Source organism: Lolium rigidum, chromosome 1 (assembly GCF_022539505.1).
Source record: "Lolium rigidum isolate FL_2022 chromosome 1, APGP_CSIRO_Lrig_0.1, whole genome shotgun sequence".
Lineage (NCBI taxonomy): Eukaryota > Viridiplantae > Streptophyta > Magnoliopsida > Poales > Poaceae > Lolium > Lolium rigidum.
In genome coordinates, this window is record NC_061508.1 from 91,955,566 (window position 1) to 91,971,687 (window position 16,122).

General features: G+C 46.8%; 2 protein-coding genes and 1 pseudogene across 3 annotated transcripts; 1 reads left to right on the top strand and 2 right to left on the bottom strand.

Moving 5' to 3' along the window:
• Positions 1-1,070: 1,070 nt before the first annotated feature.
• On the bottom strand, positions 1,071-5,432 carry LOC124677749 (pentatricopeptide repeat-containing protein At1g80150, mitochondrial-like). 2 transcript variants are annotated; one of them, XR_006994219.1, is made up of 3 exons: positions 4,058-5,432; positions 1,742-1,882; positions 1,071-1,328 (listed from the first exon to the last, which is right to left on the bottom strand). XR_006994219.1 is itself a non-coding variant. In XM_047213718.1 (2 exons), exon 1 carries the CDS (start codon positions 5,430-5,432, stop codon positions 4,101-4,103), a length of 1,332 nt encoding a protein of 443 aa, XP_047069674.1. In that variant the 3' UTR covers positions 2,970-3,440; positions 4,058-4,100. The 2 variants fall into 2 exon arrangements, 1 of the variants encoding a protein (XP_047069674.1); XM_047213718.1 differs by lacking the exons at positions 1,071-1,328; positions 1,742-1,882 and adding an exon at positions 2,970-3,440.
• A 462-nt stretch (positions 5,433-5,894) lies between these two features.
• LOC124685618 lies at positions 5,895-6,053 on the bottom strand (annotated as a pseudogene).
• A 7,406-nt stretch (positions 6,054-13,459) lies between these two features.
• LOC124648977 (probable WRKY transcription factor 2) lies at positions 13,460-15,965 on the top strand. Its single transcript, XM_047188662.1, has 5 exons — positions 13,460-13,843; positions 14,161-14,331; positions 14,489-15,036; positions 15,138-15,320; positions 15,443-15,965. The coding sequence occupies exons 1-5, from the start codon at positions 13,460-13,462 to the stop codon at positions 15,963-15,965; spliced, it is 1,809 nt and encodes a 602-aa protein (XP_047044618.1).
• The last annotated feature ends 157 nt before the right edge of the window (positions 15,966-16,122 follow it).

Genomic DNA, 16,122 nt, shown 5'->3' on the forward strand with positions numbered 1-16,122 from the left:
TCCCTCCGTCTTATACTTCTAACTCTTTCTAAGTTCTAAAAAACAAACTCTAACCAATTTAGTGAAAAGAAATGTAGGCAAAAAAACGGAAATTCAATTCGGCTCCCGGGTGCGTATGCCCCTCTACCAAAAAATCATATTTCAAAATGTCGAAAAATTTAAACGAAAAATTATGCATGTACATCTCCATAATCTCCATAATATACGTGAGTTCGTCAAATTTCACGAAAAACCAATATTTTGTGTGGTCTATATAAAAAAGAGAAAGTTTATCTTGTGAAAGCATTATTTTTAGCACTGAATTTTATCTTTTTTACACACGTCACATGATAAGTCGATTTTTTATGAAACGACTTTGTGAGCACGTAGCACGTGAAGATGTACGTGCGAACTTTTAGTTTCATTTTTTTAAAAATTTAAAATATATGTAAGATGCATTTTGAAATATAGGGAGCATACGCACCCATATTCCAAAACACCGCTCCCGCAAAAAATAAGCTCCATCTTATTACTTCCTCTGTTCCGAATTATAAGATGTTTTAGTAGGCTAAACTAGTCTACCAAAACGGGTCATGATATGTAACCGAGGTAGTAGTATCTTTAAATATGTGTGAATCTAGATGTGGCACTTTGCAACGACATGCGTCAATTTTTAGTTTTTCTACAGTTTTCTGAACATATTATAATATATAAGTGATGGGTGAAATTATATTATAAGGCTGTGCCAGTATCAAAACCATAGATTTTACGAGACTGGAGGGAGAAGGACGCCATTTTTCGTCAAGAGAGACAACTCATCAAATATCTGGAATTGGGGTGGTAAACTGTGCATAGAGTGCTAACAATCAGTTTCTTGATGTATATTGCTCTACTTATATCAGACACGTTGAGTTAGCAGTTACGACTTATGAAGAGAATACAACAAAATGTCAGTGGGAGGCCTTTCCGGCTAATACACGGGAAAATCTTCCAGTGAGAGAACGGAACATAGTACTGTTTCTTTCAATAGTGCCTGCAAATGAGATCATGAACCGGACAAAGAATGTCAAGATTTTACAGCTGTAGTGAGATACATTGTGATATACTAACTTATCAATGTATATGTGTGTGTGTGCGGCTCCCAGTCGAAGTATATGGCTATGCCAACCGGCAGTTGGTACAAAAATCTTTTGCGGTTGACTATGTTGTTAGCACAAACTGTGACTTGCAGCTTGCTCCATTTGTTGGTAATCTGGGCAGGAAGTTCCCTTCACCGCGATCAGTCATACGCTTGTTTTCCCTCCAGTGCTCCAAGCAACAATCTTGATAGAGTTTTTCAAAACGTCTACCTGTAAAAAGGGCAGAAGATGGTAAACACCTGAGTTTACTGTCCTAGAGCAAAGAACTGCAGCGCCCTAGACAACCAAACGTGCTTTAGTACTTTGCATTAGTGATCAATGTTGTATTGCTAGATTGAGAAGACGCAAGAGGAACTACGCTTGTATTTATCTAAGATCTGTGCCCATTGGCAATTAAGAGACCAGCTAAAATTAACGACATATTGGACAAAGAGCTAACACTGACATGATCTTAAAAAAACGTCATATGAAGAAGGGCAACGGAGCCCCATTGACTTTGCTTCAATTGAATCGAGAGACAGAGAGTTCTATGAAGTGAATATCAAGATGACCTGTTTGTTGAGATATACAGTGAAGAAATATCTCGAACTGACTCAGTTGTTAGCAATACCATTTGTTCCTACCTTCTGACTTCCGATTGTTCTGGTAACAATGCTGCTCGATGACCATGTGACCCCATTCCCCTCAACTTCTCTTATTCTGTATTTTCATCATTATTTTCTTTGCTGCCTTCTCCTTTCAATCAAGCATAGAGAGAGTGCCAACTGCAAAATAAAGACACCATTACAGCAGAGGTCACTTATATAGTTCACATTGAACTGAAAGAATCCCTAAACAGGACATGTCTGTCAAATTGTCATGTTCACACCATTATTTATTATCAACTTTTTTTTGTCGGAGATGAAATATGATCTAAAACTGAGAAATATAATTGTTTGTGATTTAAGGCCAGACATTTAAAATTGGTACTTTAGGCTTTTTTTCGAACGAATTGAGTAGCCATAGTTGTTCACTTACATCGCACAAACCACAAGAACGCAGAACTACCGTCCTGAGATTACTCATGTGAAGCCTTCTAACACAACCAAAGAAAATCAATGTGGCGGTAATTAAAATTCAAGTGGCAATAGTATGGTTAAAAGTCTAACATGGATCTGAAACTGAGGAAAAATGGACCTATTTCACCCCTCTGAAACATTGAGAGAAAACATGCACAGCTCATGCCTACTGCCCCAGTGAATCATTTCAATCATGTTTATACAGCTCACTGAAAATTCTACATCTTCCAATCATAGTTTACACACAGCAAGAAAGTTGCACAGAAGACAAAACTGTAGGTGCAAAGAAATTTAGATCCCAAAATATTTTACTGTATCCAATTATGTAGATTTGTTTTAACAAGATACTTGAATTACTTGTGTCAAGTAACACTAGGTATCCATTTCAGTTAAGTTAGCCTTTGCTCATTCAGAGATCTAAATGTTCATGAACTTGAAGATTAACATAACTTCCAGATAGCTTATCAATAAACAATCCAAATGACTTAGCTAATGTAACTTTCATATGGCTCATCAATAAATGGTCAAAATGAATACTCAAGCGAGAAACATTGTTACAAATAGTAAGCAGCAAGAGATAGACAATCTTCTATCATAATCTTGGTGAATTTGGTATAGAAAAATGAGAAAGAACTTGGATTTGCCCAACATAACCTGAAATACAGCACTTTTAATCTGTCTTCTTTTTTGCAATATATATGAACACTCCTCTATGTTTGCACAATGATAAAATATTTTGAGTAGTCTGTTAAGAAATTTGGAAGCTTCAGTCTATGACAGAACATAGCACAAATTCTTCTTAGAGTGATCATGATTTTCCATTATATGTGAAGGTTCTCCTGTGATTTACGCAAGTTAAGCAGCTGAGTAAATGCTATCTGAGGTCTCTCAAAGAATAATTCAAGTACTGAAAACCTTTTCAATCTCTTTTATTAGTCTGCATTGAAATTTGGAAGCACCAGCCTATGACGGAATATAGCCCAAATTGTTCTTAAGAGTGGTCATGATTTTCCATTGGAGGTAAAGATTCTCCTGTGATATACATAAGTTAAGCAGCTGAGTAAATGCTATCTGAGGTCTCCTGAAAAAGAATTAACTTAAGCACTGAAAACCCTTTCAACCTATTATTCTAATTTGTCCGCAAAAACAAAATCATTGAGATAATGTCAACAACAGCCTTACAGTTTTACATGTGGTGGATTTACATCAAAACTTTCCATCCAGCAGTCAACTTCTCAGATTTGCTCAAATATAACCTGAAATACTGCACATTTGATTTCTTCTTTTTGTCAACATTCATCAACAACTCCTCTATATTTCCTATGCTGAAACAATTTTAGTACTAGTTGTAAAGAAATTTGGAAGCATCAGCTATGACAGAATATAGCCCAAATTCTTCTTAAGGCCTTGTTTGGTATTAGTGTTTTAGTGGGGATTAGTGGGGATAATACTCTACAGTATTGGGTGAATCACTACTGTCACCCAATCCCCACAAAACCCCATCCCCAATCCACTAGGTAGAGGTAGAGTATTGGGGATTGAAAATATTACACTAAAATTTGGGGAAAAGTGGGGATAAGTGGGGATTAAACTCGCTCATACTCTAACACCAAACATGTATTGGGGATAAGTGGGGATTTAAAGTTTAGAGCGGACTATCCCCACTAAAACTCTAGTACCAAACAAGCCCTAAGAGTGGTCATGAATTTCCATTGCAGGTAAAGATTTTCCTGTGATTTACATAAGTTAAGCAGCTGAGCAAAATGCTATCTGAGGTCTACTAAAAAAAGAATAATTTAGGCACTGAAAACCTTTTCAACCTATTATTCTAATTTATCCGCAAAAACAAAATCAATGAGACAATGTCAACAACAGCCTTACAGTTACATGTGGCGGATTTACAGCAAAACTTCCCATCCAGCGGTCAACTTCTTCCAGTCTTCCCATGAGACAATATGTCTTGGAAGGCCTTCACTTCATCAGCTGAGTAGGAAGGTTGTCTCTCCGTAACGAGCTTCAATATCTCTCGCGCATTCCTGTCCTTTCTAATTTTCATGAGGCCTTGCAGCAGATGGTGAATGGTATCAACACTGGGAAACCAGTTCTTCTCCATGCTGTCCTTACACAACCTGAACGCCAGATTGAAGTCCCTCCGCTTACACAGGTAATGCACCATCGTCTGGTAAACCCTATCGTTCGGCTTGCATCCCCTCCCATGCATGGCACCAAAGACCGTCTGCGCCATCTCATGCTCGCCCATCAGAAAGAACCCCTTGATAACCAAGTTGTACGTGATCTCATCCGGCCCTATCCCCGCTGCGTACATTTTCCGCACCAGGTCATTCGCCTGCCATCCCCGTCTCCTGTTGATGAGGAACTGGATCCTGACATTGTAACTGGCGAGCGTGGGCATGCAGCCCCTCAGCCGCATGAGGTTCCACAGGCCGTCCCCGACCTCGCGCTGGCCGCTCTTATAGAACGCGGCCATGAGCGTGGTGTACGTGACGGCGTCGGGCCGCACCCCTTCCTTCTCCTCCATCTCCTGCATGACCCGGTACGCCGCGCGCAGCTCCCCCATGTCGCACGCCATCTTGACCACGGTGTTGTACGAGACGGCGTCCAGGGCGACCCCGTACCTGGGCGAGGCCTCGTCCAGCAGCTGCAGGACGTCGTCGAAGCGCCGCGACTGCGCCAGCACCCTCATGGTGGCGTTGAGCGACTTGGCGGTGCGCGGGCACCCGTGCAGCTCCATCTCCCGGAACGTCCGCAGCGCGTGCTCGGGCATCCGGGCCTTCCCGTAGAGGCCGATGACCCTGACCACGAACCCCTCCCGCCGCCCCTGCGGCAGCGCCCTGTGCTGCTCGAGGATGTTCTCGACGAGGTCGTTACGTCGAGCACCTGCCAGCCGCCCCACCGCGTCCTCGAACGCGAACCGGTTCTCCACCAGCACGCGGTTGTCCGCATTGGCGGTGAACAGCTCGTACAGGCGCACCGGGTCCCGCTCGCGCTTGATCCTGACCAGCACCGGCGTGTCGGAGTCTGTGGCGGCGTGGGGCGGGGAGGAGGGCTGGCGGCGGGTGTTGGAGGCGGCGACCGCGGCGCGGCAGGCGGCAATGGTGGGGAAGTCCGGCGGCGGGGAGGGCGCGCGGGAGGAGAAGGGGCGGCAACGCGGGTGGGAGAGGCCGGCGGCGATGACGGTGAGCGCGACGGCGTCGAAGGCGGCGCAGAGCTTGCGGAGGGCGCCCAGGGATAGCATCTGATCCGCGCGATCCCGGGGCAGGTGGGGGCGGGGCTCGGGGCGGGCGGCGGTCGGTTATGACGGCGGCGTGGAGGTCGCCGTGGACGGCGGCGGAGCGGGCGAGCTGGGGGGTGGAGGAGAGAGTTCCACCACGATGGCTGCGTGGAGGCGCGACCCACCGGCCACCGTGCGGTCGAAAGCACTCGCTAGGCCCGCAAACCTCAGTACGAGCAAACACTATTTTTGGCCCATGGGCCAATTGCCGGCTTGGAGTTCTGAACTTCTGATGGGCACCGGACGAGAGATCTGAGCGTCAGATCCAGACTTAAACCAGATTCAAAGCCACAAAATTATTTGAAAGTTTATATCACGATTCATGATTTCTAAACAATCAATTACTCCCTCCGAGTTTACATATACACATTTTTACATCAGCTTCATCACACAACAAAATTAGAAAAAGATTGTAGATTGATTTGGTTGGAGTGCGCCGGGCCCAGGGCAGCAGTGCAACACCTAGGCGACACGCAAGGGCCCCACACAAAATAAATTTAATATCGTTGTGGACACATGCCCCACATGCCCACATATCAGATATTAAACTGATAAGAACAAATAATACACTTGATCTTAGAGTATCTTTAACAGAGCCCGACCTCGCGGCCGAAACCGAAAAAGTCCAGCGAGTTTAGGGGTTCGGTTCGGAGATGGGTCAGAACGGAGACCGAACTCGCGGCCTGGCCCGTAAAACGAGTTCGGGACCCCGAGAAATCGAGCGGACGCACCGTATTAAAAGGGGCTGTGGAGGGGAGTTCGGTTCGTAAACCCTACTCCCCTCCGCCGCTTTCACTCCCGCCACCGCCGCCTGCCTCCGCTCCGGCGAGCGATTCCGCCTCCTCCGACGCTACTCCGCCGCTTCGGCCACCACCCCTCCGTCCGAAATGGGGCGTTTAAGACGCGTGGGTAGGGGAGGTGGCCGAATCTGCAGCGGAAAATCACCTCGGCGTCCGCCGGGTGACGAGCGAAGGCGGAGCGCGCCAGGCGATCGCGCTCCGACGACGCATGGAAGCGGGCCGGCCAAAAGTGGCTGGAACTAATGGCGCGCCGTCAAGCGCGTGAGGAGACGGCTGAGGAAGGAGAAGCAGAGGCGCCCCCGCTGCCGGCACGGCGATGACGACGCCGATGGGCCGCCTCTAGCCTACGGGAGCACCTCCGAGGCGGCGGCGCTCATTGTCGCCTAGGAAGAGCCGTCGACCAAAAACCCTCCACCGGCGACATTTAGCGCCCCGGTGACATAGTTAATTCAGGCACTAAATCTAGTCTAAATTAGACCCCTAGTATCGAATGTAGGTCGAAGATGCATGTATTTTGCTCCTATTATTGTAAATTATGAACGAAATCAGGTTGATCGGATGAAATCAAGTGCAATCGCGAGTTTCGATTTTCCACAATGTTTGAGTTTCGATTTTCCCAATGTTTGATTTCGTTTCGGTTTCTGTTCTGCGCTGTGACTAAATCCGCTCGCAATTCATTTTTCAAAAGACTAAATTCATTTTTTTCGGTTCTGAATGCTAGAGATGCTCTTAACCAAAAGGCAGAGAAAGGTATGAGTTGCAACGACCAGGCACGGCTCCTTAGAGCAGGTCTAACAGACTCCGTAAAAGGGGCAAATCCGTATAATAACCGCCGATTTGAGGGTTTCGGCTCTACCCGGCCGTCTAGCACGCCCCGTAAAAACGGCCCCCGCATCGTTTTTTGCTGTTTTCGAGTACGTGGCGGGTCGTCGCCCCCTACTTGTGCGGGGTGGGAGCGTGGATAGTGGGCGAAACCAGTATCCCAATTTCAAAAGCGCGCGCGGACATTTCAGTTCCCCCCACCCATTTCCCCCGCGCGCCGCCGCCGCCACCCGCGCGCCGCCGCCGGAATCCGTCAGATCCGCGCCCCTCCGCCGTCCGCCGAGCCGCGTCGAGCTGCGTCGACGCCCGCCGCACCTCCGCCGCACCCCCGCCGAAGTTCCGCGTCCCTCCGCGCGCGCCGCCCGCCCTCCCGCCGTGGTCTTCTCCGCCGTTTGTCGCCGGTGAGTATTCCGCCGCGTTCTTCTTCGTTGCCGCCGTTAAATTGGTCGGATTTGGGGCTGATGTATGGTACACCGTGGTAGATGGCTTCGGAGGATGTGCACATGGCGGATTTGGACGCGACGTCGACCGATTGGTCGTCGTCGGATTCCGACGATTCGGATATCGACGAGTTGCTCAACGACGACGGGACGGAGATGATGCTGCTCCTGTTCGGCTTGAAGCAAACGGAGGACCGCATGAAGCTGCTGGATCAGCGGAAAGGACCCATGATGGGGCGTATGTGCATTCCGCGGAACCGCGCGCTCGGCCACGAACAGCTGATGCAAGATTATTTCGCCGAGGTACCGACCTATCCTCCCCGCCTCTTCCGTAGACGGTACCGAATGCGTAGGTCTTTGTTCGGGAGAATCGTCAAAGATTGCGAGGCAAATTGCGATTATTTCAAGCAAAGAAGAAATGCTGCCCAAGTCATGGGATTTAGCCCATATCAAAAAAATCTGCCGCCATGAGGGTTATTGCATACGGTATACCAGCAGATTATACCGATGAGTACCTTCGCATTGGTGTGCAAACAACCACGGATTGCGTGCGTATGTTTGCCAAGATGGTGATCAAGTTGTATGGAGAGAAGTATCTCCGAGCTCCAAATGAGGATGATACAAAAAGGCTCATGGAGATCAATGAAAAGAGGGGGTGGCCGGGGATGCTTGGTAGTTTGGATTGCATGCATTGGACATGGAAAAATTGTCCAAAAGCATGGCATGGAATGTATTGTGGCAAAAGCCGTGATGCTACCATTGTTCTTGAAGTTGTGGCCTCTCAAGACTTATGGATTTGGCATGCTTTTTTTGGATTGCCGGGGACACTCAACGACATCAACATCTTGAATAGATCCCCTTTGTTTGCAAGACTAGTTAAGGGTGAAGCTCCACCCTTTAACTACAAAGTTATGAACAATGAGTACACCACGGGGTACTGTCTCACAGATGGTATTTACCCTAACTATGCAACCCTTGTCAAGTCCATAAAAGAGAAAAAGGACAGGGCTTTGACAAGAAAGGAAGCTTGCTTCACCAGAAATCAAGAGGCATGCCGCAAGGATATTGAGAGAGCTTTTGGTGTCTTGCAAGCAAGGTTTGCAATTGTCCGGGTCCTCGCTAGGTTTTGGGACAAGGAAACTCTTGTTGATGTCATGACATGTTGTGTGATTCTTCACAACATGATCATTGAAGATGAAAGAGGTTTAAACTTGCCATGTTTCTATGACAATGTTGGCACCCGAGTGCAGCCCGAGAGGAACCCCGATCGGATTGAAGCTTTTCTTGCAGCTCATCGAGGCATTGAAAATGCCGAGACTCATCACCAGCTCACCCAAGATTTGATTGATCACCATTGGCAGTTGCATGGCCAATGATTTATTACATTCATTTCCCATTGTTGTATGTGTGAAACATACATTTCCTATTTGTTGTATGTGTGAAACATTTGTTATTTGTTTAATTCTTCCATTAGAACATTTGTTGACATTTCCGAAAAATATTATTGTATTGTAATAATTATGACGATTATTGTGTGATGTAAAACATTTATTTTATGTGAATGGTGTGTTGGTTCTAATATGCAATTTGTCAAAAAACCCTGTTTTCAGGGGTTGAGGGGTGGAGATACGGGGTCTGCTAGCTCGTCCGAGTTTTCGGCCGGCGAAAAGTGAATACAGGGCCCTCTACTCGCGTTTTAAGGGGCGAAAAAATACGGGGCCTGTTAGACATGCTCTTATATAGCCTCCTCCCAAGCGCGCTGCTCCTCGAGTCGAGGTGGGACTAAACCGCTCTGGGGCGAGCAGGACTAGGACGGAGACGCGGGCGCTGCTGCCTTGGCTGGGCCCGAAGTGGGAGCCCAACACTCTGGATCCAGTTAGCGCTCAAGCCCATCTGGCTCTCTTCTTTTTCAAAGTTTCTTAACCGTGGCACTGAAACTTCCATACCAGGTAAAAAATATATATATGCCATACCTCATTAAAAAAAATGTCATACCTTACTGCTGTCTAGACTTGGTAGCATGGCGACGAGGCAAGAGGCAGATGCATGGACCGAAAGGGTGATGGATACGACTCTTTCTCCCCCCCCCACCCCCCACCGCTCTCCTCTCTCCTTCCTCCTTGAGAGTACACCAGGTGAGGCCGGGCCGACCCCGAGCCCTCTCCGGCGACGCTGCCGGCTGGAGATGGCAAAGGGGAGGCGCCGGAGTTGTAGATAGGTTTAGGTTTAGATGCCTCGGCGGCTTGCCGGTAGTTTGGAGTAGGGCACGGGATCTTTGGGGTCAGATTTGGTGCATCCGGGTATGGTGGTCCTGCCTCGTCGAGCTCCGCGGCCGGAGAAGGCGAGCTCCTCCACCTCAGAGATCTCCGTCAATAAGATCCTTTTCTGCTGCTTCTGGATTCGTTGTGCTCCGCTGCACTGGTTTCCTCCTCTGGCCGACCATGGAGGCGAGGGGAAGAGGAAGCCAGTGGCTAGCTCAGCGGATCCTGGAATCAGCCGGGGGTCAGCTTCTTCCCTGGCGCTTCGATGCGGTGACAGGCAATCACAGGTGAGGCCCTTCCCTCTGCTCCTGAGGTGGGAGATAGGGAAGCTCTCCGCATCTGCGAGGCCCCCTCCAATAGCGTCGTCGCCTCTTCTTCAATGGAGGCCAACCACTGTCGATGCTCCTCTTGGCTGGCCCCGGTGGCGAGGGAGAAGAGCATCCGCCGGTGGGTCTGGCGACCAAGCAGAGGCTGCCCAAGAGATGCTATGGAGCTGCGACTACTTCGTCGACGCCGATGCTGAGGTAGTCGCCGATGCTGAGGCGGAGTTCATCCGGGGAAGCTCTTCAACGGGGGACCTATGCCGGCGTCAACGCCTTGCCCCTGCATCACATGGCCGATTGGCGGCCCTTCTTCTGGAGATCTTACTTCCGAGAGACCAAGAAGTCCGAGGGGAAGATCTACCGCTCCTGCCACGACGCCGGACCAAGTGGTTCGTCCCTGGCGCCGGTGTCCGTTTTGTGGCAGAGCAACTCGACGGCGATTTCCATCAGATGCGGTGCTGAGCTCGAAGGACCTGATTGCTTTTTCTATTATTTTTATGGGGTCTTTTCTGTCTGTAGGGCCTTTTCTGCAAATTGTAACCACCGCTTGGTTAGTACTAGCAGCTTCTAGGATCTTTGGACCCTATCTTGTTCAAGAAAAAAGAAAGGGTGAGGGATGAGACGAGTGAGTCATCAGCTCATGATGCGTTGCAAGCCATTGTGTATTCCGAGATTGGCATATGAGTTCAGTTGGGACAAAATCTACGATCAGCTCCGGAAGAAGAGGACATGCCGCCGTTATCCTCTGTACGTACGGGCTACGGACAGCACATGCGTGACCGAAAAAGATTGTGACGTGTCCAGCTGAACAATGGATGGAACTGCTTTCTATTGTAAGCAGATCTTTTATATCTGGGGTGGTTCGTAGACGTACGAATTGAGAACCTGGCAGGAGACGTATGCATGGCCCCTGAAATCACTTTGTTTTTTTTTTACAAAAGCAGTTTATTACTTGAAAGTTTGAACCTAGTTGACCATATAGATCTAACAAATGAAATCACTTTGAATGCTACACAAAAAGTTATAATTAATGTGCGGGTGTATCCCTAAGAAACATGGGAAAAAAAATTCAAAAAAAAAAATTATAAAATTCAAAAAAAAGAAACATGGGAAAAGTTATGTCTTGTTTTTTTGCACTACTCATGTCCAGTAGCATCTCTAATAGATCCCGCAAAATGGTTAAGCTCTTAAAATACTTGATTTTTAAGGTTCTGGTTGAAAAAGAAAGTTCATTCTAGACCCCGTAAAACTCGGCTGACCCGTAAACTTGTTAAAGGGCACCATGAATCCTTGCACGGAAACTTTGTATTCCTAGCTTCGGAGGCAATTTTGTCAGTGCCTGTAAACCGGTCAACGCTTGGTGGGGAGAAAGTTCCAGGACGCGTCAACGCCCTTCTACCGCGGAACTCGCCAAAATCCGGCCGACTTCCAATGCACCATCCCAAATTTCGACGAACCTCAGCTAATTTCGTCGTCCGACACACACAAGTCAAGCGTCATGGATAACAAGAAGAGCAGCAGGATGACATGATGTATGTCACTAAAGTGGCATCATGCTCATCCTCTCGTTCGCTTAGAGGGAGGTGCCATGAACGGGTGGGGGGAGGAGGCGGCGGTTGACTGATTGATGTAAAATGTATCCATCAACTTTGTTGTTTATAATCCGTAATACTATTTGATAACTTTATTGTATTTATTGGGACTAATAGTTACAAGCGTGCACAACTTTTTGTTTTACACTTTGCTATGTAGGATTTACATGAAAATCACAAAGGTGTTTTAATTGGAGGTATAAGGGCAGGCAAGCCCATAAAAATAATCCGCGGGAATGACCGTTGTACAGAGCAGCTGTTGGGTTTCCAGAAGTGATGGGGCAAATTGAGCGGCGAAGACGACACGGCCAGAGCAGCTCCGCAGCTGGGCGCACGAAATTTCGAGCCCATCACCGCCCCCTATCCTCCCCCAGCCAACTTCTACACCCTTCTCTCCGCCGCTCCCTATCTCTCCGCCCTGGGAGGAAAAAAGAAACAATCAAGAACACGCAGATAGAGGAACACACACACACAGCACATAGCAGCAGTGAGCCTGCTGATTTCAGGCGTTATAACAAACAGATTCGTCACTGTTCTGCCGCACAAGGATCCCGTCCATCCAGCTATTGTCTGCCCGATTTTTTCTTGCCTCTGTTCATATTCTTGGGTTTGCTGGTAGAAGAGGAGAAGGAATCAAGCCACTTAAGGTGCGTGCCCATTTGGAATTATTTATTCGTTCTGTATGATTGCTCAGTGTGATCGAGCTATCAGGGGTTTTGTGGTTAAAAAACTAAGTCCATCTTGAACCCTGAACTACTATGCTTTTGGTCCAACTTGAATTTTGTACCAAGAGATGAATATACAAGAGGCAAATTGATCCCTCTTGTCTTTTATAACAGAAAAAGTTTTCCATATTTATGGTTGGATATTTGCAGGTTCTAGTCTCTAGAGTCCAATGGCATTCATGATTTGTTTTTAATTTTTTTTTATAAAACATTGATCTAAATTATCGACCAATATGATCTTTTGTGTTCCATAAGAAAAAACTCAAATGAGGCGGCAGAGATGATCAAGGTGAAGATTAAGGAGGAGCATGATAGGTGACGCTTAGCTAGTTTTTTCGTACCGATACTTTTGCCTTCCCAGAGCCATTGCCACTCTGGTTGCAGACTTGCAGGTAGGCGAGTAGTTCTAGCTTTGCAGAGGAGTTGCCACCTCCTTTTTGCAGCCTGAACATCCATTCTTCGGGGTTGCATACTTGTGTATGCCTTTCGGTATCCCTTCTATATGATTAATACACCTTCCAATGTGTATTCACGAAAAAAAACTAAAATGACAACTAATTTTTTCTGAATTTATTTAACATGACATAACTACCCGTACTTTTTGAAGATTTCTTCTGTGGGTTAGCATTACCTACAGCCGTATTTTATTTACCTTTTTGAATGCCTCAAATACAGAAACACAATTCAAAACCAGTCTAGGGTTCATTTTAAACGGTCTTGAAACTTAGAGCTCAATACGATCAGTTTCACAATTTAGGGTTCTAGTGGGACCAAGCACAATAATTCAATGTTCTGGCTTGCTCATTTCATAAGCTCAAGTGATGTGTTTTAACCGAGCCGAATATGTTTGTAGTACTTAAATACCCGGGATCTTATCTTACCATAGATTATGAATTTGTGATGATACAGTTGCTACTTAAACTGCTCCTTCTATTACTGATTTTATTACCAGAAATATGCATTGCCTCAAATGAAAAGATGTATTTTTCTTTCCCTGTTCAGCTTAAGACTCAACAGTTGTTAGCGCAATGGCTGGGACCAGCCACAGACGTGGAGCACTAATGGAGGATTGGACGCTTTCCACACCCAGCCCAAGGACACTAATGTTGAGCCTCTTCAACGATGATCTCAGCTCTGACGTATTCTCCGATGTTTTCGGTGACGGTGGCAGCGACAAACCCCAAGATGGAATCGAGAGGAGCAATGCTTTTGTTGATTTGAGCCGGGGAGAATCTTCTCAAGGTGAAAGGGCCCCTCTACATTTTGAACCAAACCTGCTTGGTTCTATTCAGGAATCAAGCCCAAATAATGACAATCTTGCAGAAAAGAATGGTTTCTGTGGCCTCAAGATCGACACTTCTCGTGTCGGTTATTCCGCATCAATTCGCTCTCCTATCATGATTCCAGCCGGTGTGAGCCCAAGGGAACTTCTTGAGTCGCCGGTGTTTCTTCCCAACGCCATTGTATGTTACTATCTGTGCGTCAAGTCAATATCAATTTATGTGTAATGATCACCTACAGAAAATACGTTTGTCATTACATGATCACATTCAAACTACTGCGTTTTCAACTATCTTCTGGGTAGGATAGGCTTTGAATTACATTTTGCAATTTTCAGTTCCTTACTTAGCAGCCAAATTATCTATTATTGTTGTTTTTGGATATAATCATTTCTCTTCTTTTAGTGTTTACTGTCTGAAACTTCTGTAAGTGGTCATGATTTTTACAGGCACAACCTTCTCCTACCACTGGCAAATTGCCATTTCTGATGCGTACTAATGCTAGACCAACAACACCGTCAGTCCATAAGAAAGCTCAAGACCTATCACGCGACGATCATACTTTCTCCTTTAAGCACATTGTGAGGTCTAAACCACCTTGTTCTTCAATTCTGGACAAGGTAATTGATTTGCTCAAAGTTAACTTTCTTATGACTTATCCCCTATTTGCTGCCACTATATTCGGCACATCTGGTTTTCCTGTTCTTGCAAGTCTGTCATGCAAAATCAAGTTCTTGTTCAGTTATGCATTGAGCTGACGAAATTCGCACTGTCTAGGGTTCCAGTGTTATTAATCAAAATGATCCATCAGCAAGCGACAGGGATCACTGTATTCCCGAGAAAGAGCTAGAAGTTGGCGAGGCAAACAGAGATGGAGACTATTCTTCAGCGCCGATAATTACCCATGCTGAGGACGGATATAATTGGAGGAAATATGGAAAGAGGCAAGTGAAGAACAGTGACCATCCAACGAGCTACTACAAATGCACTCACCAAAATTGCCCTGTCAAGAAAAAGGTGGAGCGCTGTCAAGATGGTGATATAACGGAGATAGTCTACAAAGGTTCTCACAATCACCCTTTACCGCCTCCCGACAGCCGGCCATGTGGCCCAGAGAATGTCCCAGATGACCACTTCCAGGATGTGCATGGTGAAGCTCTTGGGACAAAGCAGTCTGTTTCTCTTAACACAGAAGAGCCTGTAGACACATCCGTTACACAGGCCCGAGAAACTATCGATATCTCGTCAACACCCTCAAGTGAGGATGTCGAGCAAACCCAAAATCCAAAAGATGGGGATGAAGATGCGACCAAATCCAAAAGAAGGTTAGACCAATCCACTGAGTATCTAAGACAAGCCTGCTGTAGTATGATAAACCAAATGTTCCTTGTTCGATCATCATCAATTCTTTTGAATTTTATCTCAGAAAGATGGATTCTGCCACTCCAGCCACTGCTATCAATACTATAGACATAGCGGCTCTGACGTGGACAGCTGTTCGAGAGGCTCGCGTCATTGTGCAGACCGCAAGTGATGTCGATATCCTTGACGATGGGTACCGTTGGCGCAAGTATGGGCAGAAAGTTGTCAAAGGAAATCCAAATCCAAGGTCAGTTCTAGTGCCCTTGCGATTTATATTTCATTCCTTCAGTAGGCAACAATGTAGATGTTTACCTTCTAGTAGGATAGTACTTAAACATGAAGAAGAAACACCCATCCAAATGTGTGCAGGAGCTACTACAAATGTACCCACCCAGGCTGTACGGTGCGTAAGCACGTTGAAAGATCGTCGAGCGATCCGAAGTCAGTGATCACCACATACGAGGGCAAGCACACCCATGAAGTTCCAGCAGCCAGGCATCCAATCTCCGGGCCTGGTGTTGTGCCACCAGCCATGCTGCAGCCTAATGGCATTCACCGGAGGCCAGAACCGGCACCAGGCAGCCTCGCCCCGTTCAGCGGCGCTGCTGCTGCTGCTTTTGGGTCACCTGGTCAGTTGGCTCAAGCAGCTGGCTTCTCCTTCAGATTACTTCCAAATGGCATGGCGGTTCCGGTACCGGCTCTGGGGATTTTGGTGCCGGTGCAGATGGCTGGTCATCCAGCGGCAATGCAGGGCTACACAAGGCCTGTGCTGCAGACAGGGGAGGCGAACGTGAATCCGGCAGCACGGCCTGTCTTGCCAGCAACAAATGCAAATGGCCCGGTAGCTTACCAACAGTTGATGGGCAGGTTGTCTCAGGATCATCAACTGTAAACAGCAGGAAGATGAGACATGAAAAAAAGGCCCCATGTATGTGAAACAAATTTGGTTTTATTCTCATGCTCTTCCATGTGGCTATCTTTTTTTTGTTTCAGGGAAACAATTTTTTTTTTAAGGAATACATAGAACTCAGTTGGTTTTAGGTACTCCG

Bases quoted from the DNA above. Each gene is read 5' to 3' on its own strand.
- LOC124677749 (XM_047213718.1), bottom strand. From the start codon at position 5,432: ATGCTATCCCTGGGCGCCCTCCGCAAGCTCTGCGCCGCCTTCGACGCC.
- LOC124648977 (XM_047188662.1), top strand. From the start codon at position 13,460: ATGGCTGGGACCAGCCACAGACGTGGAGCACTAATGGAGGATTGGACG. The intron at 13,844-14,160 runs GTGAGCCCAAGG...TGATTTTTACAG, and splicing joins CTATCATGATTCCAGCCGGT to GCACAACCTTCTCCTACCAC. The intron at 14,332-14,488 runs GTAATTGATTTG...CGCACTGTCTAG, and splicing joins GTTCTTCAATTCTGGACAAG to GGTTCCAGTGTTATTAATCA.